The sequence below is a fragment of the Pseudorasbora parva genome, chromosome 14 (assembly GCF_024679245.1).
Source record: "Pseudorasbora parva isolate DD20220531a chromosome 14, ASM2467924v1, whole genome shotgun sequence".
Lineage (NCBI taxonomy): Eukaryota > Metazoa > Chordata > Actinopteri > Cypriniformes > Gobionidae > Pseudorasbora > Pseudorasbora parva.
Window position 1 is genome coordinate 28462338 of NC_090185.1, and position 24649 is coordinate 28486986.

The 24649-nt window shown below is 41.9% G+C and overlaps 1 protein-coding gene across 1 annotated transcript in view; it reads left to right on the top strand.

The window, feature by feature from the left end:
- Positions 1-176: 176 nt before the first annotated feature.
- adcy9 (adenylate cyclase 9) overlaps positions 177-24649 on the top strand; it is a 75087-nt gene continuing 50614 nt past the window's right edge. The window contains exon 1 of the mRNA XM_067416156.1: positions 177-3669. Within this exon, the coding sequence (XP_067272257.1) occupies positions 1917-3669 (1753 nt within the window). The 5' untranslated portion in view covers positions 177-1916. The remainder of the gene's footprint in view (positions 3670-24649) is intronic.

Genomic DNA, 24649 nt, shown 5'->3' on the forward strand with positions numbered 1-24649 from the left:
TTTATGGCATCACATGGGCTCCTTGCCTAGAGAACAGTCGAATTGAAGTGTGAAGAAGAGTTCTCGTGCGTGCGCGCCTCCGTTTATAGAGCCCTGCGTGCGCGCTCCCCAGCGACTTACCCCCTCCCCTGTATTTCAACACTGTAGTTAAGTTGTCCACCCCACCGCCCGCACGCCCACAACCATCTTTTCCGAGTGTGCTCAGCAGAACATGGTGGTGGTGCTCGTGAACGCGGCGCCCAACCAGCGGTGCTCAACTCCTTCCTGAAGCCGCGCGGCTCTCACGACACCGCCGTTCCCTTCAACAGGCTCGTTCAGACGGGGAGGAGAACCGAGAGCGAACGGAAGAGGACGCAACGCGACACAGCTGCGGTGCGTTCGGCTGGCATGAGCTTGCCAACGGGGGAAAAAGCGGACTTGAACGGAGTTTTGGAGGAATGCTAAACAGGCAAAGTGGGGATTAAAGAGGCGGGTAATGTTGGAGCATTTGCGTTGGACTTTAAGCAAAGCAATGGAGTGTGAGATCTCATTCTTGCTCTGAACTCCACGAGTGTTGAACTGCCAACACGATCAGACGACTTGAGGCCTGGGGGGAAAAACAACAACAACAAAAAAAAACTTTAGTCTTCATTTTGAACACTTTGCATATTATTTGAGATTACCTCCAAGTTAAAGGGATAACATACAAACAAGGATAAACTTAACTCCAGCAGACTTTGACTTGTCAAAAGTTCCTCGATGCCATCAGTGTTTCTTCTTGGAAGTTGAAATCATAAGTATAATTGGGCTTCTGGAGTTGGCAGATATGCCCCGCCGCGTTGCCCCCTCTCGCGAACGGCTGGGGTCATCCGAAGCTGTCACGACGTCCGCGTGAGATTGGGAGGATTTTAATGCGCTTTGAAAGCTGGAATATTCACGGTTGACATCCGGAGTGTGTGTTCAGGAAAGGACGGGGCTCCTCCATGGGAATAGGCCGTCTTCTGACCCTCGACAGGGGCAGGAGTGGGGCAGTAACGGGATATGCACCGAGTTTTGACGGAAAAACACGGGCAGCTTTAATGTCTTACCATCAGGCGTTTAAATTTTCTCCGTTAACGGGATATATCGGACGGATTCGTGATGCCAGAACATAAGGGAGTACATTGTTAGAGATTTTTTACTTCAGATGACATCATTTTTTGACAATATAAAATGCGGCGCGTTTAAAAAAGTTTTTTTTCCCACAGAAATTGCCGCCTTTTAACAGCTTAAACTCTTTCGACAAATAGCAACCGTTACATTTTCAATTTACTGATTTATAACTGACATTTAGACCGACGCCGAGTAGCCTACAAGAAATGTGTAAAATCTGGCATTTAGAAATATGACATATAAACTCATTATTACTTATGTATTACTTTTGCATGTCATTTGGAAATGGAAAGTAAATTCAAACATTGTCGAGCATTGGAGAGGGTGTTTGAGGGACAGTGTTGAACGGAGTAAAAAAACCTTTACAGAACATCCTATGTGAACCAACCTCCCACGTTTTAAAGGATACTTACTTGCTTGCTTTTTTGTATTAGATGCGAATTTTAAAACGATGTGCTCAAAAAAGGAGGCTGAGCGGATGACGGTGCGTCGGTCTCTCGTAGCAAAAGTGCACACGCGCGTTCACGCGCCCCTGAACCATTGAATATAATGGAATTCGAGTGCTGACGTAATCCCAGCACGGATAAGAAACTGCTCAAGAGTCCAAGACGGCCCATCTTCATATTGAATGCACTTGGAATTTCGTTCTGGCTGGACCCATTTCAAATACAAACGGTGTGTGTGTTTTTTTGTGCTCACAAGAATCCATGTCAAGTCCCACTTCCTCTGTACTGTCAGCAGTAGGTGATATGTGATAATTATAAGTCGATTGTTGTCTCACTGCCATGGCATTGCCAGAGCAGCACCAGCCACTACACGATACAGAGGTTGGGTGTGATAGTGAAGGGGGAGCTGTTACTGTGCGGATATCCGACAGCCGTGATCAACAGGTGGGTCCAGATCAAGAGGTTGACCCTGGAGACATGGGCTCCTCCAAACCCTCCAAATACAGCATCTCGTCAAGCTGCAGCTCAGCGGAGTTGGGTGTTCCCCGGGCTGCGATGACTCGTTTGAGCAGTCCGAGGAGATTGCCGCAGCTGTTTGAGAGGTCCGCCACACAGTGGTGGGACCCCAAGTTTGACTCGGCCACGCTAGAGGAGGCATGCAGGGAACGTTGCTTCCCACAGATGCAGAGAAGATTTCGCTACATTCTGTTTTACCTTGCCACCGCTGCGCTACTGTGGGGGATTTACTTTGGGATCAATAGCAGCAGGTGTGACCCTGCAAACTTCCTGGTTCCCACCGTAGGGTTTTTTGTGCTGTGTCTTCTCCTCCTCTGGTTTACGTTCTCAAGGCTCTATGCGCGATTCTACAACCATGCCTCCTTCCTCCTTACAGTGATCATGTTTGGCATCACCCTGGCTCCCCAGATGCAAACCGCTTTCTTTGCTGAATTTGATGGCCAGAAAGCAAGAAATGGGTCACTACTATCCGCTTCTCAAAATGCTCCTTGTATATCACCAGTTGGGACATTTTCACTCTGTATGGAGGTGCTGCTTTTGCTGTACAGTGTGTTGCATTTGCCCCTTTATGTGTCGTTGATTCTCGGCCTGCTGTATTCTGTCCTCTTTGAGGCTTTAGGTTGGCTGCACTTTGCTCAGTTGGATGGGGGTTATGTAGAGGAGGAGAGTCCTCTGCACTGGCTGGGCCCAGGTAAATTCCTACTGCACCTGTGCGCACACGTCATTGGCATCCACATATTCATCATGTCCGAAGTGCGCTCTCGCAGTACCTTTCTCAAGGTAGGCCAGGCGATCATGCACGGGAAGGATCTGGAGGTTGAGAAGGCGCTGAAGGAGCGGATGATCCATTCCGTGATGCCGCGGCTGGTGGCGGACGAGCTGATGAAGCAGGGAGACGAGGAGAGCGAGAGCTCGGGGAAACGATACAGCGCAGGTACCTGCTCCGTCTCCACTGCAGCTGCCGCAACCTCGTCCAGCCCCAAAAGCAACAAACGTAAGAAGAACTCTATTCCTCGCGGACAAATCATTTTCAGGCCCTTCAACATGAAGCGCATGGAGCCAGTCAGCATCCTCTTCGCCGACATTGTGGGATTCACCAAAATGAGTGCCAACAAGTCCGCCCATGCACTGGTGGGACTGCTAAACGACCTCTTTGGCCGCTTTGACCGTCTTTGTGAGTTGACCCGCTGCGAGAAGATCAGCACGCTAGGAGATTGCTACTACTGCGTGGCGGGCTGCCCCGAGCCCCGCTCCGATCACGCATACTGCTGTGTGGAAATGGGGCTTGGGATGATCCAGGCCATCGAGCAGTTCTGCCAGGAGACGTCGGAGACCGTGGACATGCGTGTTGGCGTGCACACTGGCACTGTGCTCTGCGGCATTCTGGGAATAAAGCGCTTTAAGTTTGACGTCTGGTCCAACGATGTCAACTTGGCCAATCTTATGGAACAGCTGGGCGTGGCGGGAAAGGTGCACTTGTCGGAGGTCACAGCGGGTTTTCTGGATGACTGTTATGAGAGGGAGGATGGACGAGTGATGGAACGCGCCGGGCACAGTGTTACTGATCAGCTGAAAGGTAAGATGCCATAATAATATTTCTCTTTATTTATTTATTTATTTATTTATTTATTTATTTATTTATTTATTTATTTATTTATTTTTTGTGTACGCTGGAGTGCAAAAGCCTAGTGAAAATGCTTCTCATTTGCATTTTCTTTGAGTGAAGAATTTATTTGGGAATGAACATGAATTTTTAAAGTGTCTTAGTATTTAGTTAATTCTCTTTTTGCTTTAATGACAGCAGCACTACAACTTCATGATGCAAATCTGGGGCCAGTTGTTCAAAAGTAATCTGATTGGATTTCGGCTATTGGATTGGATCAAATCTTGAAAAAAGGATTTTGGAATCAGATTAGATCACAAAATCCAATCTTGGTTTTGATCTGGATCAAATCATCAGTTTTTTTTGTTTAAAAACTTTTAGTGAGATTACCTTTTATCCAAAAAATCTGGATTATACTGATCCAAGCAGAAGGCCAGATTTCAGGAACAAATTTAATACAACTTCTCAAAAACATGTATATCATGCATTATACACATATAATTTTACCTTGCTTTTGATAGCTAGTTTTACTGTTAAAATTATAAATTAGAAGTAGATAATACACCTATTACGCCTTTCGGTAGCCTACAGTAAAGTAAAGGAGATTTAAAAATAATCCCCAACTGTAAATATTAAACTGAAATATTATATTTAATTTGAAGTGTTTTTCACTGTTTGAAAACTACATTGGCACAATCATAAGAGATGAACCTGTTAAAAGTTCTTTGCGAGCACACGCAAAGTTTCTCAAGTGAACGTAACGTTAAACTTTTCTGACAGAATGCAAAAATTCAAATGTTTTTTCTTCCCCCATTTTTATATTTTTGTCCATCACTGTGTCCCTTTATTGGCTCCCTAGATAATTAGTAATCCAGATTTGGTCATCTGAAAAAGGAATGTGTCTGGATCAGGATGATACAAATTTGGAAAAAAACGGCACAAAAGTAAGGTGGATTACCTGATCCTGGGTAGCAAAGCGTGAGATTTCCAACTCTATATCATATAAACTTTTCCATAAACAACTGGCCCCTGATGATCATTTTATCCAGCGTGATTTGAGATTGATCCAATGAGCATCTTGTGCTTCATCAAAAACAAAAACATATTTTCTTAAACATCGCAAAATATTTCTTCAGAATCTAAAGTTTCCTCTACATTAAATATTTGCTATTTATTTTTCAGATTTTAATTTGAGTCACATATTTGCTTGTCAGACTTTTGCACTCCTATCTATGGCACTTAAGTACTCGTATGTTAAGATGTGTGTATTTGTGCCGTTCGCTACTTTTTTTTTATTGGCTGCTGTTTCCCAACTTTGCTGAGATGATGATGATGATGAAGATAAAGACGATTTTATTTTTTTATTCACCCTGTAATCATGTCCTCTCAGGACTCTGTACAAAGGGCTGCAACTCTTCTCTAGTTTTATTGCACCCTCATATAATCTCTTTAGTAACTTAACTGTAGTGAAAAGGAAAAAGATGATTGTTTTTGACCTTTTCTGCAGTCAGTCATGTCCTCTCAGGACTCTGTATAAAGTGCACAATCCAAAATTAACACTCGCCTATTGCCAAATGCTAAAAAAGCAGCATTTGGAGCAAACCGGTTTGTAAATTGTAAGGAGGGAATTAGATTTTATTTATTATAAAAAGTACTTTTTATAAATTAAGAGTAAAAAATAATTACATTTGGTATTATTTCTTCTTTTGTTTTCCAATCACTCGTCATTACCAGGTGTGGCAAAAAGCTAAATTTGGCTGCAGATCTTTTTACATGAGTTGCACCCTCATATAGTCTCTTTTTTGTCTTAATTGTAGATGCTGTCATTCAGGGCTTGTTCATCTGTAGCTCTATTGTATCGCTATTGTTTCTCTTTTCATTGTGGGCTCCTTTTGTATCAGTCACCACACATTCACAGTTCTGCTTTCTCAATAACATCAGTGTCTATATGAACACCTGCATCCAGCAGAGCTGTTGATTTAGTTGTAGTGACATAAGCAGAGGATTTTTTTCTTTCTTTCTCCTTGTCCTTCTCTCTGCCTCTCTCCCAACCCATGTCCTTAATCTGAACCCTGATTTTGTTCCCTAACTGAACCTTTCTGGGTCTCCTCCCTCATTATCAGCTAACATCCCTTCAGACATCCTCTTGTCAAAAACTGAATCATCACAGCACACCAACTTTGTTAAACCCAATCGCTATGGTTTAGAAAACCGGTCCTGTGTTTCAGCAGCAGTGCTGAAGCATCTTTAGATTCGGTCCTTCATGATGACAAGGTTTCTAAAGGCGTTTTCACACCTGAAAGTCCGCACCAAGGTCCGAACCAAAGTTTGTGTTTTGATACATTGTATCCATTTGGAGAGTTTTGGTTTGCTTTCACATTGCAGTTATGCAAGCGCACTAACAGGGCTCTACTAACTTTTTTCATGAGGAGCACTTGTGCTAATCCGCAGTCGGAATATAAACACTTGTGATTCAGGATAAGACAAAAACATGGTTTGGAAAAAAATGTTCATGATGTACTCGCTCATTTTATACATTTAGTAATTTTTTAAACAGCATGTGTGATGAAGATCAAGAACTCAAGGGCTTTCTAAATGTATTATTAATACATTATTTTTTGATGGCATTTTTGCCCCAAGCATCCGTTCATTTCTGAGCTTGTTTATGATAAATCCAAATGTGGTATTTCCAGTTAATTTTGGTTTGGCTGTAAATCATCAGCGTGAGGTGTCTGGCATGGCTGGCTCTTCACACCTGTTTGACTTTGTAAACAATCGTTGTTTGAAGTGTAGTCCGTCCGTCGCACACGATTTTGCATGAAAAGTTGATTGCAGTAGGAAATGTAGCCTAGCAGTTTCTGTTCAGTGGAGTTGTAGTTTTTATTCCCGATTGTACACAGCCATTCATGAGAATCGATCGGGTCACTCGCTACGGTGCGCCTAAATATTTTTTTCACAGTCGCACGCAGTATTTTTCAGGCGTAAATTGTAAAGCCCTGACTAAAGAACTTTACGTGATGTACTTGCGTCCTGTCGTCATCATCTATGTAGGCTGCATCTTGATTAGTTTGTTAGAGGACGTGCATCTGATGTCAATGGGTTGTCAATTCAGCAGGTAACTTTGACAAGAATGAATAAACAGACGCATATCGTTGCCAATACTGTTAATATTATGACATATTATTAATAATTAATAATTGTTTCATCATTTGCCTGAATTTAATAAATAAGATTTAATAAATAATATAGCAGACAAACCGTGACGGAGCGATCATTTGCGTTGCACATGAACGGAGCGGTCTCATAAATAAACTGAAACTCAGCATACAGGCTACTTGTCTCACAGACATGAGAAATATATATACAGTACAGAACTTTCTACTTTACTTTGAGCTTGAGATGGGTTTGAGCTGGAGTGGACTTTAACAAGTGTACCAATTCTTGTTTGGTCCGGAATTTCTGACTTTTCAGTTTGGTACGAACCAAAATTACAGGTGTGAAACCTCCCTCGGATATATATATATACAGGGCTCTACATAACGCCCATTTTGGGCGCATTTACGCCTAAAAATTACTGCGTGCGACTGTGAAAAAATATTTAGTCGCACCGGTGCGAGTGACCCGATCTATTCTAATATTCGGATGTGTAATACAATCGGAATAAAAACTACAACACGGAGTGAATCAACACTGAGAAACTGATAGGCTACGTTTCCTACTTCAATCCACTGCTTTTCATGTCTTCAGTCAGCAGAAGAAGTGCAAAAACATGTGCGACGGACTATACACTTCAAACAACGACTGTTTACAAAGTGAAACGTGTGTGACGACGCAGCCATGTGCACTTTACCAGACGCCTCGCGCTGTTTATTTACAGCCAAATCAAAATGAACTGGAAATACCACATTTGGATTATCATAAACAAGCTCAGAAATGAGCGGATGCTTGGGGCATAATGCCATCAAACAATAATAAAAAGCCCTTGAGTTAATCTTTATCACTCATGCTGTTTAAAAAAATACTAAATGTATATAATGAGCAAGTATATCATGAAGATTTTTTCCAAACCGGGTTTTTGTCTTATTCTGAATCACTGTACACACAAAATAAGTTATTCCCGCTGCGGATTAACACAATATCTGCGTGACTCGTATTTTTTTTTTACGGTCTATGGACTCACCACAAACAGAGAGAAGTAGACCCGGCTGCAATGTTCTTCCGCGAGGCGCATGCGGTTCTGTTCTGTTTATGAAGCGCCAGAGCGCCAAAAGTTACGGCTTGCTAAAGCTCCGAGTATTGGCATGATTGCATGTGTGATACTGATCTCGTACAAAAATCTAATAGACAAGTTGATATTGAGTAAGAACGTTTTAGCCACAACACTGTCTATTTGTGAAAATCAAAGCCACCCCAGAACTGATTCGCAAGCGATTCGATCTTTCTTTTACTGTCTATGGATTCGATTAAAATGAATCTGTGTTTTGAACTATTGACTGAATGACTTGCCGCCACCTACTGGCGGTTTTATTTTCATATTTATACTTTGCATGGGCTTTTTATTTAAAATATTAAACTTTTAAAGTTTAATTTGTACATATTTCTAAATTCAAAAACTTATATGTAAAACATTCATACAACATTAACCCATGCATTAATGCATTAAATGCATAGGTGTTTGATTGTATGAAGTCCAGTTCTGCTTTTTGTGTGTGTGTGTGTGTATTTGTGCTGTACTCTCAGAAGTTAATGATAATATTATGTCAGAATTATGTTGAATTTAAGAAATTGACAGATGATGCATACATTTAATAAGATTAGTAAACATTGCTCTTATAATGGTAAAAATGACCCTGGACATTAAAGGACAAATATCGTCCTGTAATGGGAAAGTTATAATTGGAATGTGTTTGATGGATTAGAATGTGCTCCTAAATTTTTGACTGTGCTCCTAATTTTTTTTAATTAGGAGCACAAGTGCTCCTCAAGAAAAAAGTTAGCGTAGAGCCCTGTATATATATATATATTATTCCAAAGTCCACTCCAGCTCAAACCCATCTCAAGCTCAAAGTAAAGTAGAAAGTTCTGTACTCCCTCTGTAAGATAAAAGGAAGTGATTGAAGCTTATGTTTATTAACCTGGTGGTCTCGCAAATAGCCCTTTGCCTTGATGCCGGTCATGTCACCCCATGTAACCGTCGGATTTCGGTGGGTGGGTGCGAACAGTGACACGCTAGTAACCCAGCTTCTGTGAGGGATGCGTCACTGTCTGTCTCGCTGCGAGTGATTCTATTTGCAGTATTTTCCCTGGACGTTACCTGGCTGTGGTCTGACCCTGCGCTACACCTTCTGTTTTCAGACAGAATGGACACAAGCTATGAAACCAGTTAATGGTTCACTGTGGGGTTAAATGTCCATGATACCAATAATAGTTACAATTAAATTAATCATTGCAAATATTATTAATACCATTGTTCTTTAATGTCAAATGCCATTGAAAACGAATTACTTTGTTGTTTTGTTGCTGCAAATCGTTATCTGTGTGAATGCCCTTTAAAGTCGAAGTTTGTAATTTGTCGCTGCTAAATGATGACTCCTTAATTTCACTGATCTTTTTTTTTATGTCACATGCATATGTGAGGTAACGCAGCACTGTTTTATCATATTAGCTACATTTGTGTTGAAAGCTATTTTGTGCTACTGTGCATTCACTCGGCAGCTACTATGGAGACACTTGTTCACACTGCAGTAAGCTAGATTGATATTAGGCATGGTAAAACATGGCACACGCGATAAATCAAGAAAACCAGATTTAAACAATAAGACTAACTGTGTTGAGCAACAATTAGTTTTCTGTTTTCCAAACAGTTGCTCATCTGTCTAATAAAACACAATCGGAAATCGAGGCTAACGCAAGTATGTCACTGATGGGCGACCCACGGACATGGTCTGCATCCTGGTTAAAAATGCTAATTTTAAAGGGATAGTTCACTTTAAAATGAAAATTCTGTCATCCTTTACTCACCCTCAAGTTGTTTCAAACCTGAATGCATTTCTTTCTTCAGCTGAACACAAGGGAAGATATTTTGAAGAATGTCAGTAACCAAACAGTTAACTGGAGCCATTGACTTCCATAGTAGGAAAGAAATATACTATGGAAGTCAATGGCTCCAGTTAACTGTTTGATTACTGACATTCTTCAAAATATCTTCCCTTTGTGTTCAGCTGAAGAAAGAAATTCAGGTTTGAAACAACTTGAGGGTGAGTAAAGGATGACAGAATTTTCATTTTAAAGTGAACTATCCGATTTTTGGAAACATTTGGGATAATGCAAGTCAACAAAATATATAACATTGTTTTAGTGGTTTTTGGATTTTTTTTTTAAATACATATTGTGCCTTTATGATGTCCAATTCTGGCTTGAATTTAATAACATGCATAACATTTTTGGAGACTGTTTAATATTGTTCTTTTAATATGTACCCTATGTTTTTGAAAGAAAGTATCTTATGCTTGCCATGGCTGCATTCATTTTATTGAAATATTACATTTTAAAATTGGGATTGCCGATATATTTATCATCATATCAGTATTTGGCCGATATATGTTAATTTTAAATGTTATCGGACTGATACAAAAATGCGGCCGATATATATTAAAGCCGATGCATAAGGATTGTTTCCTTCTGCCGAGACACTTCAGATGTGCACTGTTTGCCATGAAGGTTTTTAATTGCTTGAGATATGACTGGAATCACTTCAAAAAAGGAAAATACAGTTAATGCAAGTCTGCAGATAGGCTACATAAAATGTATAATGTGAACATTATAATTGTGTGCTTGGAACATGGATTTAATGATCAGGCCTTTGTTTTTGTTCAGATTCATCAGCCAATATATTTTATATATCGTATCGGCCAAAATTGTCATACCTAATTTGATAGTATATTTTAAAATGTAATGTTTTCCTGTGATGTCACATGATCCTTCAGAAATCATTATAATATGACGATCTGCTGCTCAAGAAACATTTTGGGGGAAATACAGTACTTATTTTTTTGTCTTTTTATAAAATTTGAAATGCAATTACTGTCATTTTTGATCAATTGAATGCATCCTTGCTAAAAAAAAGTATTAATCATTTATATTTAAATATATTAATGGTCCCAAAACTTTGAGCAGTAGTGTATTTTTGGATTTGTGTGCAGTGTATTTTCATATTTGCATGTGCATGAATCCGCTCTGTAATCCGCTCCACTGCTGTGAACCCACACTGTGAAACAAACAGACCTGTGAATTATCACTGCAGCACATTGAGTCTAATTAGAAACCAATTATATCTGTTTATTTCCTCCTGCCTGTTTCACTTTTGTATGAGGATCCTGCAGTCCTCTGGCCCCTGCGCACACACTAACCACTGGGACCCCAGACTGCTATTTTATATATTCATTATAAATGTTAATGTCAGTTTAATGTTTTAAATTGTCCCGTGGTGGCGGCCGCCACGTGACAGCTCCAAAAATGCCTCCAAGGGACTTGAGGTCAGCAGATCCGTAGTACATCTTATTTATGTATGTGTAATCTGATGGAGCCTGGTTTGAATGAAGCAAATTTAGTTTCCAAATGCACTATCAGGGCTTTGCAACATTGTGAATATTCAGTGTTCCCTTTCGAGAGAGGTTCCTCGTATTACGTATGGGAAAAACTCCTTTTCTCGAGAATGTGAAGCAAAACTTTTAATAAAGGTATCTATGTAAAGCGCAGTGAGCTGCACGGCCATAGCCCAGCGCGAGGAGCGCTCTGATTGGCCGGGCTGCGGCAACTGCAGGAACCTATGGTGAGGCGGCTGAGAGGAACGAACCAATGGGGGGCGTTCCAGAAGCCCGCCGAAAAAGGTGCTTATATTTGCATACAGGAGGCTATATAAGACCCTAATTCGCCATAGGTGTCAGATTTTATCTCCTTCAGCGATACCTTCGCTGGTCTCCGGAAGAAGCACCGCCGTTGAAAAGGCACCAGCGGAACCTGCAGCTGAGGACGACGGACTCCCTCTCCGCCTTCTCTGCCGTTCCAGCTACGCCATCCGGCGTTATATATCCTTTAAACTGTGTCTATGTTGAGTGTTATATGTGTTTGTGTTGCCGCTGCAACGCCACTTCTAGAGCTTACAGGCTTGTTCTACTCGAGGACTCTCTCGTTCCGCCGCGTCGTTAAGCGCCGCGGAAAGACGGAGCTCTTCTCACTCTCCCTCTGCTCTCGTCCCGTCGCGCTGAATAGCGCCGCGGAAAGAGAGAATGTTAGAGGACATGAGCACACTCAAGCCGAAGCTCTCTTCACTCTGCCGCCGCCGCGGCTCTTCTTCCGCCGCTGCCACAGAGTTGTTCCCACTCTTCTCTCATTCCGTCGCGCTACAGCCGCGGACAGAGAATACTAGAGTGAATAGGCGAACTCGAGCCGAAGCTCTCGCCGTGCTAGAAGCGCCGCGGACAGAGTTTTACCTCACGCTTCCAATTCTCTCGTCCTGTCGCTCTATCGCCGCGGACAGAGAATAATAGAGTGAATAAACAAACTCGAGCTGAAGCTCTCGCCGTGCTAGAAGCGCCGCGGACAGAGTTTTACCTCACGCTTCCAATTCTCTCGTCCTGTCGCTCTATCGCCGCGGACAGAGAATACTAGAGTGAATAAACAAACTCGAGCTGAAGCTCTCGCCGTGCTAGAAGCGCCGCGGACAGAGTTTTACCTCACGCTTCCAATTCTCTCGTCCTGTCGCTCTATCGCCGCGGACAGAGAATAATAGAGTGAATAAACAAACTCGAGCTGAAGCTCTCGCCGTGCTAGAAGCGCCGCGGACAGAGTTTTACCTCACGCTTCCAATTCTCTCGTCCTGTCGCTCTATCGCCGCGGACAGAGAATAATAGAGTGAATAAACAAACTCGAGCCGAAGCTCTCGCCGTGCTCATTCTACCGCCGCCGTGCTGAAGCGCTGCGGACAGAGTTTTTCCTCACGCTTCCAATTCTCTCGTCCTGTCGCTCTATCGCCGCGGACAGAGAATACTAGAGTGAATAAACTAACTCGAGCCGAAGCTCTCGCCGTGCTAGAAGCGCCGCGGACAGAGTTTTTCCTCACGCTTCCAATTCTCTCGTCCTGTCGCTCTATCGCCGCGGACAGAGAATAATAGAGTGAATAAACAAACTCGAGCCGAAGCTCTCGCCGTGCTCATTCTACCGCCGCCGTGCTGAAGCGCTGCGGACAGAGAATACTAGAGTAAGTTAGACGAGCGAGCTCGGGCTGTTGGGTATGTCAAGAACAATGTCGCTGCAGCGCGCGCTTACTGCCAAGGAAGTTGTAATGGCTGCCTTGTCATGATAGCGCGCGCCCCTTCCACAGCGCGTTGCTGACTAGAGCGCGGCTTACGTCATAGCACGCGCTCACTGTCAGAGCATAAGGGCGTCGGAAAATGGCTGCCAAGCTAAGCCCTTTTTTCACTCTATCACTTCCAGTCCCCTTTATTCAGGCGGCTGGAAAGGGTTTTTACACTGTAGACAAAGTGTCCACTACACAGTGTGCACCCCTACATAAGCACTGTTAATTCAGCCTCACAAAATCACAAATAAATCCCGCCGCGGCCGGATTACACCATATAAAGTCAACTAGCCTTATTGCAGTCAACTAGCCTGTGGTCAAACACGCTTGTCTGCATGCGCGCTTTCAGTCTAGACTAGAGCATAACGGCATTGTGGAATGGCTCACATACCACCCGCACTTCCTTACATTCTCCCAGTTCCCTTAAGTTAAGTGACTGGAGATGAAATATTGCAGTCAACTAGCCTGTGTTAAACACGCTCGTCTGCACACTAATGCTGTGTGCGTTTACCCCTGTGGATTTGCTCACTGGTTTGCACCGTGGGTATTCTACGTAGGTTGTGCGCCACTGCACATTGTTTACACTACACACAAAAGAGCTTTCTATGTAGGAAATGTGCCCACTTTACAGTCTGCACTCCTGCACCCAAGCACTTTTCACAAAGTTCACTCTCGCACACACAATATAAATGTGAGGCGTGCGCCCACTGCACCACAGTGTTACAAGCAGTGTTACAGCACAAGCAACCCGGCTAACAGGCCCCTATTACTAAGCGGCCAGCCCCCGAATCTAATTCAACCCCTGGCTTTACGAGCCCAGGCCTGGCAGGCCATTCCTGGTATATAATATTGGGTGTTGAACATATAAAACGAGGTTCTCGCTACAGTTTTGCTCGCAGACCCCGCGATTCAAGCCGTGGTCGAGCCCTCTGTAAGAAGCAGTGTCAGTCACGTGCTTCTCGCTGAGGCATTGAGACTGTTAAAGGAGAGAGCGGCGAAAACAGTACACCCGACGCTAGCGAGTCAGGTTTTTACTGTCGCTAATTCCTCATGCCGAAAATGGGTGGCGGTCTCAGGCCCATTTTCCAGGCATCTGAACAAAGCACTTATGACACGCTCGTTTCAAGGTGCTGACGGTGAAACAAATCCTCGCGCACATTCGCCCCGGGGATTGGGTTTTCTCAATAGATCTGAAAAACGCATACTTCACGTTACGATAACCCCCCACCCCCACTACAGGCCATTCTTGAGATTCGCCTTCGAGGGGCAGGCTTATCAGTACAGTCATTGTCATAGACTCAAGACTTACGGCATAAGAACCACCACGTCTTGATAATGTACATAAAATCGCTAGGGCAGCCGAGATCAGACTCTGTTCACTGCATGGCTAAGCATCTCCTTTTATGGGCAGAGCACAATCTGAGCTCCCTAAGGGCGGCTTACGTGCCAGGTATTCTGAATCAGGGTCCGGACATGTTATCCAGAGGACCCATGTCCCCAGGGGGATGGTCCCTTTACCCGCAAACAATTCAGCTTGCACAGCACACGCTGCCCAATATTTTTTCTGCAAACGCAGGGATGCCCTGGCCCATGTTGGCCCAGACTCCCTCTATATGTTCCCTCCGATCGCGATCCAGCTGCAGCCTGTGCTTTTTAATAGCCCCACTTTGGAAGAACCGCACATGGTTCTCCATACTGTTTCAGCTGTCAGACACAGCCCCATGCCTATTCTGCCAATGAAAGGGAAGGCCTGGCATCCCAATCCCGAGCTGTGGGCCCTCCACGTATGGCCCATCAACGGTATCCCGGAACCTCTCTGACAAGTTATGAACACTATTTCGGAAGCTAGAGCCCCTGCTATCTGGCAGCTCTGCTTGAAGTGGTCAGTGGTTTTCTAACCAATGTGCTACGCGAAACATCGACGCACACTCATGCGAACTGGCGGAACCGCTCGCTTTCTCTAAGAGCTAATGGACGCGGGTCGTCCCCCCTCCATACTCGGGGTGTGTGTCTCCGCCATAGCAGCTAGCCACGCTCCTATCGCGGCACATTCACTAGGGAAAAGTGATCTTATTGTGTGTTTTCTTAAAGGGGCCAGGAGATTCAGCTCGCCTTGCCCCTACCTCGGTCCCTATTTGGGACCTCGCCATGGTTTTGGAGGCCGTGAAGGGTTCCCCCTCCTAACCACTTCAGAACACGAGCTTGAAGCACATATCACTCAAAACCGTTTTTCTGCTGGCTGTGGCCTCGGTTAACCGAGTGGGTGGCTTACCTGCACTCTCCGTGAGCCCTTCCTGTCTTGAGTTTGGGTCCAGCAACTTCAAGGTTGTGCTCAAACCGAGGCATGGTTTTATGCTGAAAGTGCTTTCAACCCCTTCAGTATGCAGGTCTTTGCACTGCTTAACCCGCGTCTCAGAGAGAATAAGACGCAAACCTATTCTGCCCAGTCAGAGCATTGAGATTGTATCTAGAGCGCTCCGCCCCCTTCAGGCAGTCGGATCAGCTCTTCATTGCTTCGGTGGCCGCACTAAAGTTTGTGCTGTCATGAAACAGTCTCTCACACTGGATAGTGGATGCAGTCCCACTAGCATATAGGTCCAGGACCTAACCTGTCCTACAGGCATTTAAGCCCACTCCTCTAGAGGCATGGCCTCATCTTGGGCTTGGTCGTGTGACATTTCTTTGGAAGATATCTGTGCGGCGGCAGGCTGGGCCTCTCCGTCCACTTTTATCAGATTCTACAAGTTGGAGGTTCCAGCTCTACAAGCAGGGCTTCTCTCCATCTAGGCTCTATCTTGACCCTGGCAAACAGATTGCCTTACATTTTGGCCTGTACACATTAGTCCTTAAGCACTATTCATTCATCATAAGATCCGACTATGTCCGATCAGCTGTTCAAACGAACCGACTCTTCCGGTTCTTCATTCCCCTTATAAGCCGCCTCTGTCGGTGTCTCGGGGGTTTATAACATGTGCTTTGGGTATACTGGGTCAGTCAGCACACACGGCGCTTTACATTGTGTTCCCATACGTAATACGAGGAACCTCTCTCGAAAGGGAACGTACTCGGTTACTTTCGTAACCTCGGTTCCCTGAGAGAGAGGAACGAGTATTACGTTCCGTGCCGTGTTTATGCTTCTCAGGTATCGCTTCAGTCGATCTTAAAACCTGACACCTATGGCGAATTAGGGTCTTATATAGCCTCCTGTATGCAAATATAAGCACCTTTTTCGGCGGGCTTCTGGAACGCCCCCCATTGGTTCGTTCCTCTCAGCCGCCTCACCATAGGTTCCTGCAGTTGCCGCAGCCCGGCCAATCAGAGCGCTCCTCGCGCTGGGCTATGGCCGTGCAGCTCACTGCGCTTTACATAGATACCTTTATTAAAAGTTTTGCTTCACATTCTCGAGAAAAGGAGTTTTTCCCATACGTAATACTCGTTCCTCTCTCTCAGGGAACCGAGGTTACGAAAGTAACCGAGTACGTTTTTGGTGCTTATATTAAATTAAACCTTGTGAGTATCTCTGTAATTTTAATGTGCTTTTATTTTGCCATTCATTTTAAAATGATCCATTTAAAATGTTGGCTACTTTGAAAAAATTAAGACATATATTAAGTTTAGTTTTATGATATTAACCTTTAATGTATTTAGCTCACACTGTAAAAAAATATTTAAAAAAATGAGTTACCTGGTTGCCTTAAAAGGGTGGTAAAAACAATTTAACTTTTCTATCTTTAGCTAGTGTTTAATGTCGCTGTTTGAGCATAATCAACATCTACAAAGTTTCAACGTTCAAAGTGTAAAGCAAAGGGAGATATTTGCTTTTAAAGAAATCAATTTCTAAGGACTACAGCAAACGGCCGGTAGGGAACTACAGCCTTTTCCTCCAGACTAGCTGACATCAGCGGTTTCAATATTTACATAAAACCCTCCTTCGAGAATATTAAATAAGGGGATGAGGCCATTTTACAATGCAGACGAAGTGCTGTGATTTTCATCCGGATTGTTCAGTCTTCCTAGGGACGGGGGAGTTGGGGATCAATGGTTAACATTTAAATCTTGCTCTCTGTGCTGCACATTTTCACGAAGGAAAGCTCAAAATCGTCGCAAGTTCACATTCCTGGCTGGTCCCTGCAGCGTATGATCACGTATATGATCAGAACGTTCAGTGATCAACTGCCATATTCAAAAATGTAAATCTACATTAGCCCGTTGTCTAGCGCTGTGTGAGTGAGTGAGTGAGAGACTGACTAAGCTCGGTGTCTTCTAATGTTTATTTTAGGTTTCATACACTTCAAATTACATTACACAATCACAAAAATGTCATATATCAGGAGAAGTGAATGATCTTAGGTTGAAAATCTAGCAGGCCCCATCTCCGTCAGTGTTTAAACACATAATGGCGGCCAGACACCCACAGCCTGTGATAACTTTACCGATCAACTAACACAACCATTTTCTACCCTTGTAGCACGGGGAAATTAGTTCCATTGACGATTTGAGGGATATATAATATACATTTCATATAAGACATTGACATGGCGCTCTGTGGGTGGCAGGATTTTGAACAAATTCCTGAGTCACCAGGGACAGGCGCTGAATGCCGGTGTGTGTACACTCATTGAAAATGTGTTCGAATTTTAAAGACGTCACACGGCGCTGAGCTTCGCGTCCGGTGTGCGACCCGCTTAACACAACCTTTTTCGACCCTGTTATCTCACGTAATGTCACATAACATATATCAGGTGAAGTGGATGATCTTGTGTTGTAAATCCAGCAGGCTCCGACTCCCTGGCAGTGTTGAAAACATGTATTGGCGACACCCCGCCCACAGCTTGTGATAACCTATCGATCAACAAACACGTGCACTAGGCGGTTAGCGACTCAGAACACAGCTGGGCCTGCTAACCAATCTGAGCCCATTGAGTATGTTTGTGGGACCGGCTTCATCAGGGTATCCGCGGGGTCTTGAAAAGTCTTAAAAGGTGATAAATCAATTTTGGGAAAATTAAGACCCTTATAAAGTATTAAAAAGTCTTATCACGGCTTTATAAAGTCTTAAATTTTGAAAGTATTTTGTTCAAGCTTTGTCAAAAGAGTTTGACTCCATAAAGTATTTATGAATATATTTCTTTTCATCCCCATAAATATTAAAAAACAACGGGGCGCTCAGTCTGAGATCGGCTCGGAGCGCGCTCGCCAGGGATGGACATTAGCACCGCCACCAGCCAAATGCGGCTGATTTAGAGTTGTGGCGGGTAAAATCGCTTCACCTACCGAGCTGTTTCACCTCTTTGTAAACTTTGTTCAATGCATGCGAGTGCTGCCGTATGTGCGCATATAACCAGTCGTTTTGATGACGCGCTGTGAGACTCGCGCGCTGAGAGAAGACCTGACGCTGTGCATCATCCGAGAGCGCGCGCGAGTCTCACAGCGCGCAAATATTGAGTTTTCTTTCAAATCTTGCGCTTAAACGGACAAACTCACACAAGAAGTATGTCAACATGTCCATCTTGATGAGTATCCTAGCAGACATCGTCTGAATATGCCTTAAGTGAACTGTATAGTGTGCACAGTCGAGAAAGATGAGCATATCCCTGCCTCAGGTCTTAAAGGCGCAGTAGCCTTTACTGCTGCCTGAGGGATGTCCTTATATTTAGTTTGACATTAAACAATGCTCTTGATTGAATAGCTTTTGTAAGTTTAATAAGGATTAATCTTTCATTTAAACAGTTAAATATGCAGTTATTGTACATTTGATTACTTTATTAAATTTCTGTACCTTTCTGCAGGCCAGTAGGCATGTGCATTATTATTTAATGTACACATGAGTGAGGTCGAGTTAAACATTTTAGTTTGAATTTTATTTTTCGGTTTTTGGCTTTTGTTTCTTCTTTTTTTGTTTCGGCCAAGAATTTTGATTTCGGTGCTTCCCAATCCCTACTGACAATGCTCAGTATGTTGTCAACACGCTTCAAAGATGCCAGAACGAATAGTTTCATTCTTGGGACTAAAAACCATAAAACTGGAAGCCATACAAGACCACAAATCATCGTGAAAATGTCAGTATTTCATTGAGACTTGAGATTAAATAAACTGCCCAAGTATTGTAGAGCTTGTAGTATTAATTTGTTAAAAACAAAAAAGTGGCTGGTAAAAACATTGAGTGGTAGACTTTGAAAAAAGTTAATTTCCATCCCTGGCGAGCGCTGTCCATGGGTGATGTCATGTATTTTGCGTAATGCACAGTTGGGTGATGTGTCGCCCTCCATACGTTGTAAAACAGATATGCAATATAAACAATACAAAATTGGCCTACGATAGAGATTTTAAGTTTACATTCGATTACAACTGTTTATTAAAGGTTTGTTGCCGATTAGAACTTGAAGTGCGATGAGGTCTTAAAATATTTTGAGAAGGTCTTTAAAAAGTCTTAAAAAGGTATTGAAATTAACTTCAGGACTCCTGCATATACCCTGTTCATAGAACCCGGAAACCATCAGACAGTTTTTACATGGAGGCACAAAGCAGTGTAGAATAAAGTTAAAATATATGAAAAATAATGCAATTTAAAAAAACAAACAAAGCATGAACACAATCAGGCCTTCGAGAATGTGTTTTACCAACCCTTTAATTTTGAGATTGAAAAAAAAAAAATGAGTTAATACAATGAACATTTTTAAGAATCAACAATCTTTATTCAAATATTATTAAAAGATTTTGTAAGAATATTTTTGTAATTGTGTGTTTTATTTGTGATGACGCAGGGAAACTGCTATTTTCACGATTTAGCTAAATTTTGATGTGGTTCAGATACAATAATATTTAGTTTCTATTTATTAATCAAATTTCCTTCATTGCATCAACTCAAATTTTTAATTTCAATAAACTGAAAAATTTAAGGCAACCAGTTTACTTTTCTAAGTTAAACCAACAATATTTATTGTTTAGTGCAGTTGCTGATTACTTATATGGCCAAAAAGTTGAAAGATGAAATTCTTATTGTGATGTAAATTGATGAGATCTCTATAACAGGTACAGCTCAAATATCAGTTGTCACTCTATATCTTCCAATAATATTTCTTGGTAAGATTATATTATGCTTAGTTTTATGATCAAAGCTCTAGTTTTTATTGTTGCTATATTTATAGCATGCTATTGTTCAATTATGTTTTGCATAATGCAGTGCAATGAAGATTTAGAGAAGAACATATAAAAGTTCCTCAAAAGCCTAATGCACCAAAAAAAGGTATGATAATCAAATAAAGTTGCTTAAGTTTTCCTCTTGAAATATTGCTAAAAATATAAAAGTTATTCTTGCATTTACTTTACTTTTCACAGAAAAAAGACCATGTACCATCACCTCAAGGGGGATGTTTCTATTATACAAATATGCATTTACTTGATAAAAATTCTAAACCATCAAATAGACGACCAATTTTTTTCCATTCATGGCAAAGGCTCTATTCAAAAATCAGATTTTAGTAATATTTATTTAACTAAATATCGTTGTTTATATTGGGGAATTTAGTTCCTCTGATTAAAAAAAAAATCTAAAAAAGAAATTACCATTTTAAATGTTAAAATATTTATAAAAATCTCTTTAAAGCCCAATATTGCCATTTGTATATTTTGTGAAGCTAGCAGAGCCAGCCATAGTCCCATTGCATGTTGTTTAGTTAGAATTAGAGTGTGTTCTTGCAGATAAGGAGCCCAACCCGGTTCACACACATGAACACACTCATGCCAGGAGATATAGGCAACCTCTTTATTTGGGCAAGAAATTCCCTTCCTCCATATGTTGTATAGACATGCGTAAACAGCCATATTTTTGTGTCATATACATACACTCTCCGGTATATACATGAAGGGCACAGAGCTTGTGCAGGAGTCTGTCTATGTGGTCTTTCCTCATTCCTCTTTCTCATATCGTCCTGTCACTCCAAGGTCATGAGCCTGGCCGAGCTGGACAGGTTTGTCCAGTCTGTCGAGGAACTTTAGCCACAAGACACGTTTATGTGGGTACAAATACACACAGCTGTGAGCCTTTTTCTTTTTTTAGACATCCATTATGTCTTGGTTTTGATTTATGTGATGTAAAAGACATTTTTGGCATGTATTTAGCAAGTAAACAGCTATCCCAAAATGAGTGTGTTCTATTTATAGGAGATGTTTGGAATGGAAAACTAGCTTGCTATATACTGCAGATCATTTTTTAAAGTATATTTTGGGGCTTTTTTGCCTATTTAGACAGGGCAGTAGTAGGACAGGCTGGGAAAGAATGGGAGAAGAGGGAAGGAAATTGGACTGAAAGGACCTTGAGCCGTGACTCAAACTCTGTTCGCCTAAAGTGCAATTGCACCGTTTATGCCCAACCCACGCAGCTATGGATCTAACTCTCTTTACCTACATGACCTCATTACATTTACATGCTTAATTTAATCCTAATGTATTTTAATTTAGAATGTCATTATTATTATATAAATGTGCAAAAAAATCTGAATTATTTATTGGCTTCAGTGTTGTGTTAGTATTATTTGTATACTAATATCGTTTTTTTAAATATATTTTGAATTAACATTTTTGTTTTCAGAAAAATGTGTTGTAGTTCAAACAAGTCGTTCGTCTTGGAAAGTGGATTCTGTTACAGGGGTGATGAATTGAGAAATCAACTTTCCCTTGAGCTTTTGATCTATAAAAGGCCATGGTAATATAAGAATAGCCTGTAAGTCTTAGAGCTGAAAACCTGTTAATCAAAGAAAAGCTTTTTTTGGCAGATGGCTTCAAACGAGAGATCTAAATGTGAGAAGTCGAGAAATCAGAATGTGCTTACCTGTGACGTCAGAGTGTGGCGAACCGTGCCTTAACCAAATAAGAACGCCTAATTCTGTAGCCCCGCCCACCGACTTGCGTGTGACATGTTATAGATAGATAACATAGGTCCTACATGGAGCTAAACCGGATCGAACTTCCAAGCAATAAACATGCCATTGAAGATTACAAAATAGTGTGCAGTCGTTTCACTGCAGATTCTTTAGGAAACAAGGCAGAATGAGATTAAACACAATGCTGTGCCTTCTATATTGATCCAACGGGAATGATTCAACGCACTTGTGACTAAAAAATTTTTATTTTTATATGTGATAGTATTGCATTGTTACAGATCGTATTGATTTTGTACGTGTCTAACTAAACATAATTAACGATAACTTACCACGCTGTCACAGGCTGAATATCCTTTGTATTTAAAGGTGTTATTGGTTCATTGTTCTGCGATTTGTGATCAGACTCGGACATGTATGGGCCAGGGCTCACAAAACCCAACGTCCTGGGGCTAATGTGTTTTCCAGGCTACCAAAGCGGTAAGCCTGATGTAGGGCCCTATAAAATCCGTTTTATTTTTTCCCAAATTCCGTTTAATTTTTTCCCAAATTCCGTTTTTTCCGTTTTAATTTTTTCAAATTCCGTTTTTTCCGTTTTAATTTTTGCAGATTACTTTTTTTCCGTTAAAATGTTTGGCAATTCAGTTTTTTTTTACCCTTTACTGTTATTTTGGTGAAAAAAGAGTGTGCTTTTAATGTTGATATAATAGAACATAAAACAAAAAATAGGAATGACCTTAAATTTACTGAGGTAACAAACATCACATTTACTTTTTAGGACAAATATGATATTTGGCATAACACTGCACTTCAAGTACTTCAAATATTAATGGTTATTAGCTTTAAACTTTCCGGTAAAATAAATTATAATAGTTTATATAAGTTAAAATGAAAGTGCTCCAGTAGCTTTTTCTTTCAAGTATTTTTTTTAAAAAAAGAACTAAAAAAAAAAATCATAAGAATCATCTTTTACATACAGTACTATTAAGTAAAACATTTAAAGCTGAAAATTAACATTAAAAAATGACATTTCACCATGAAATCATGTAGTGAATTGTTCTGTGTGTTTAACAATCACCATTGATATCCACGGCTGTTAAAAAATAAAAATACACGAAAACACAACACTGCCAGAAGTTTTTCCCCCAACTTCAAAGGCCCCTTTAAATGATTAAAACTAGATGCTTAATTCTAACTTTAAGGTTACTTATCATGTAAACTACCCATAGGCTACAGCATGTTAAATGCATGTTTGGAACAGACTAACAGAGGGGAAAACGGTCGCATATGCAGCAGATATGCATTGCTGCCTAATGTGCCCATTATAAATCAAAGCACGAGATGACAGGGGTCGAGTAGAACACCGGAAAATCTGACAGAATGGACAATATTTGTCTGTCTGTGCAATACACGAGCCGCGGTTCAGGTGCGCGCGCGACCAATGCTGCCTGAGGACAACGAGCGCGCGGCTCCCGCTCTCCATACGCAAAGCTGCCTGCGCGTGCAGTGTGAAACCGCCGTTAGCGTCGAGTTTCTTAACTTTTTCGCTGCCGAAAGCAGAGCCGTGGAGACCAACTTCGCCATACTTTCATTGTTTTGAAGGGCGAGCTGAAATGACGGGAGGGGTTGTGTCGCGGAGATTTGCTTCCCCCCCGTCTGCACTTTCCTCAGACATACGTTCTTAACCCACACGACACAGAATTTCATTACAAATATGTACAATTCCGGGGAAATCTGCGTTAACACTAGATTCCGCGTTTATATGCAAATTCCGCGTTAATATGCCAATTCCGCGATTCTGTCCGCGATTCCGTGATCGCGGAAATTATAGGGCCCTACTGATGGGCTATCTTAAATTGTAAAATAACATTAATTTCTTGATGTGCGTTGTTCACTCTTTTGACTTTTTATTTGAAGGAAAAACACAATCATGGAAGTTTTGGACATGCTGATTTGTCTGTAGTGAAGTTTTGCTGATGAACTTTGTGTGTGTGTGTGTGTGTGTGTGTGTGTGTGTGTGTGTGTGTGTGTGTGTGTGTGTGTGTGTGTGTGTGTGTGTGTGCGCGTGCGCGTGCGTGTGTAAGTGATGCATGGTTTTCAGTTATATCCACCAATCTGGCGGGTCAAGTAATAAAAAATTATATTCCAATTTATTGTGTTAGTTAGATAAAGACATGAGAGCCCTGTAGCCGAAGCATTCCGGTTGCTGCTTTTTCACAAGTTTATAAAACAGTTCCCCACTTGAAAGGGAGCGAAGCATCTTATAATATGCCTTACTGTTATCGAATCATAGCAGTAGGCATTTACTTCCAAGTCTTCAATCCGGCACAACCAAGCCTGCTGCACTTGTGTTAAAAACCGAACAACCCCACGTGGCTGGTTCCAGTCCACTGACTTTTTTCAGCATTTTTGGGGGGAGATTGGAGCTACAGCTTAAATTTCTACATTTCCATAACTGTTTCACACCAAAATAATGAATTGTTCTGCATCTGCAAGAGTGTGGGCGGGCTTTTGATATGGCGGCTCTACTTCCTGTTCTCTACTGTGCAGACTCGGACCCAAATCTGTGCAAGATGTCACTGCCATATTTGGACTTTGGCAGATTCACTTTTCTTCAATGGAAGGCAGTAAGAGACACGTCAACTATATTTTTTACAGCCTATGGGCACGCCCATAATAAAACGAACGTTCCAGGAGCTAGGCTCAAAACAAGGGT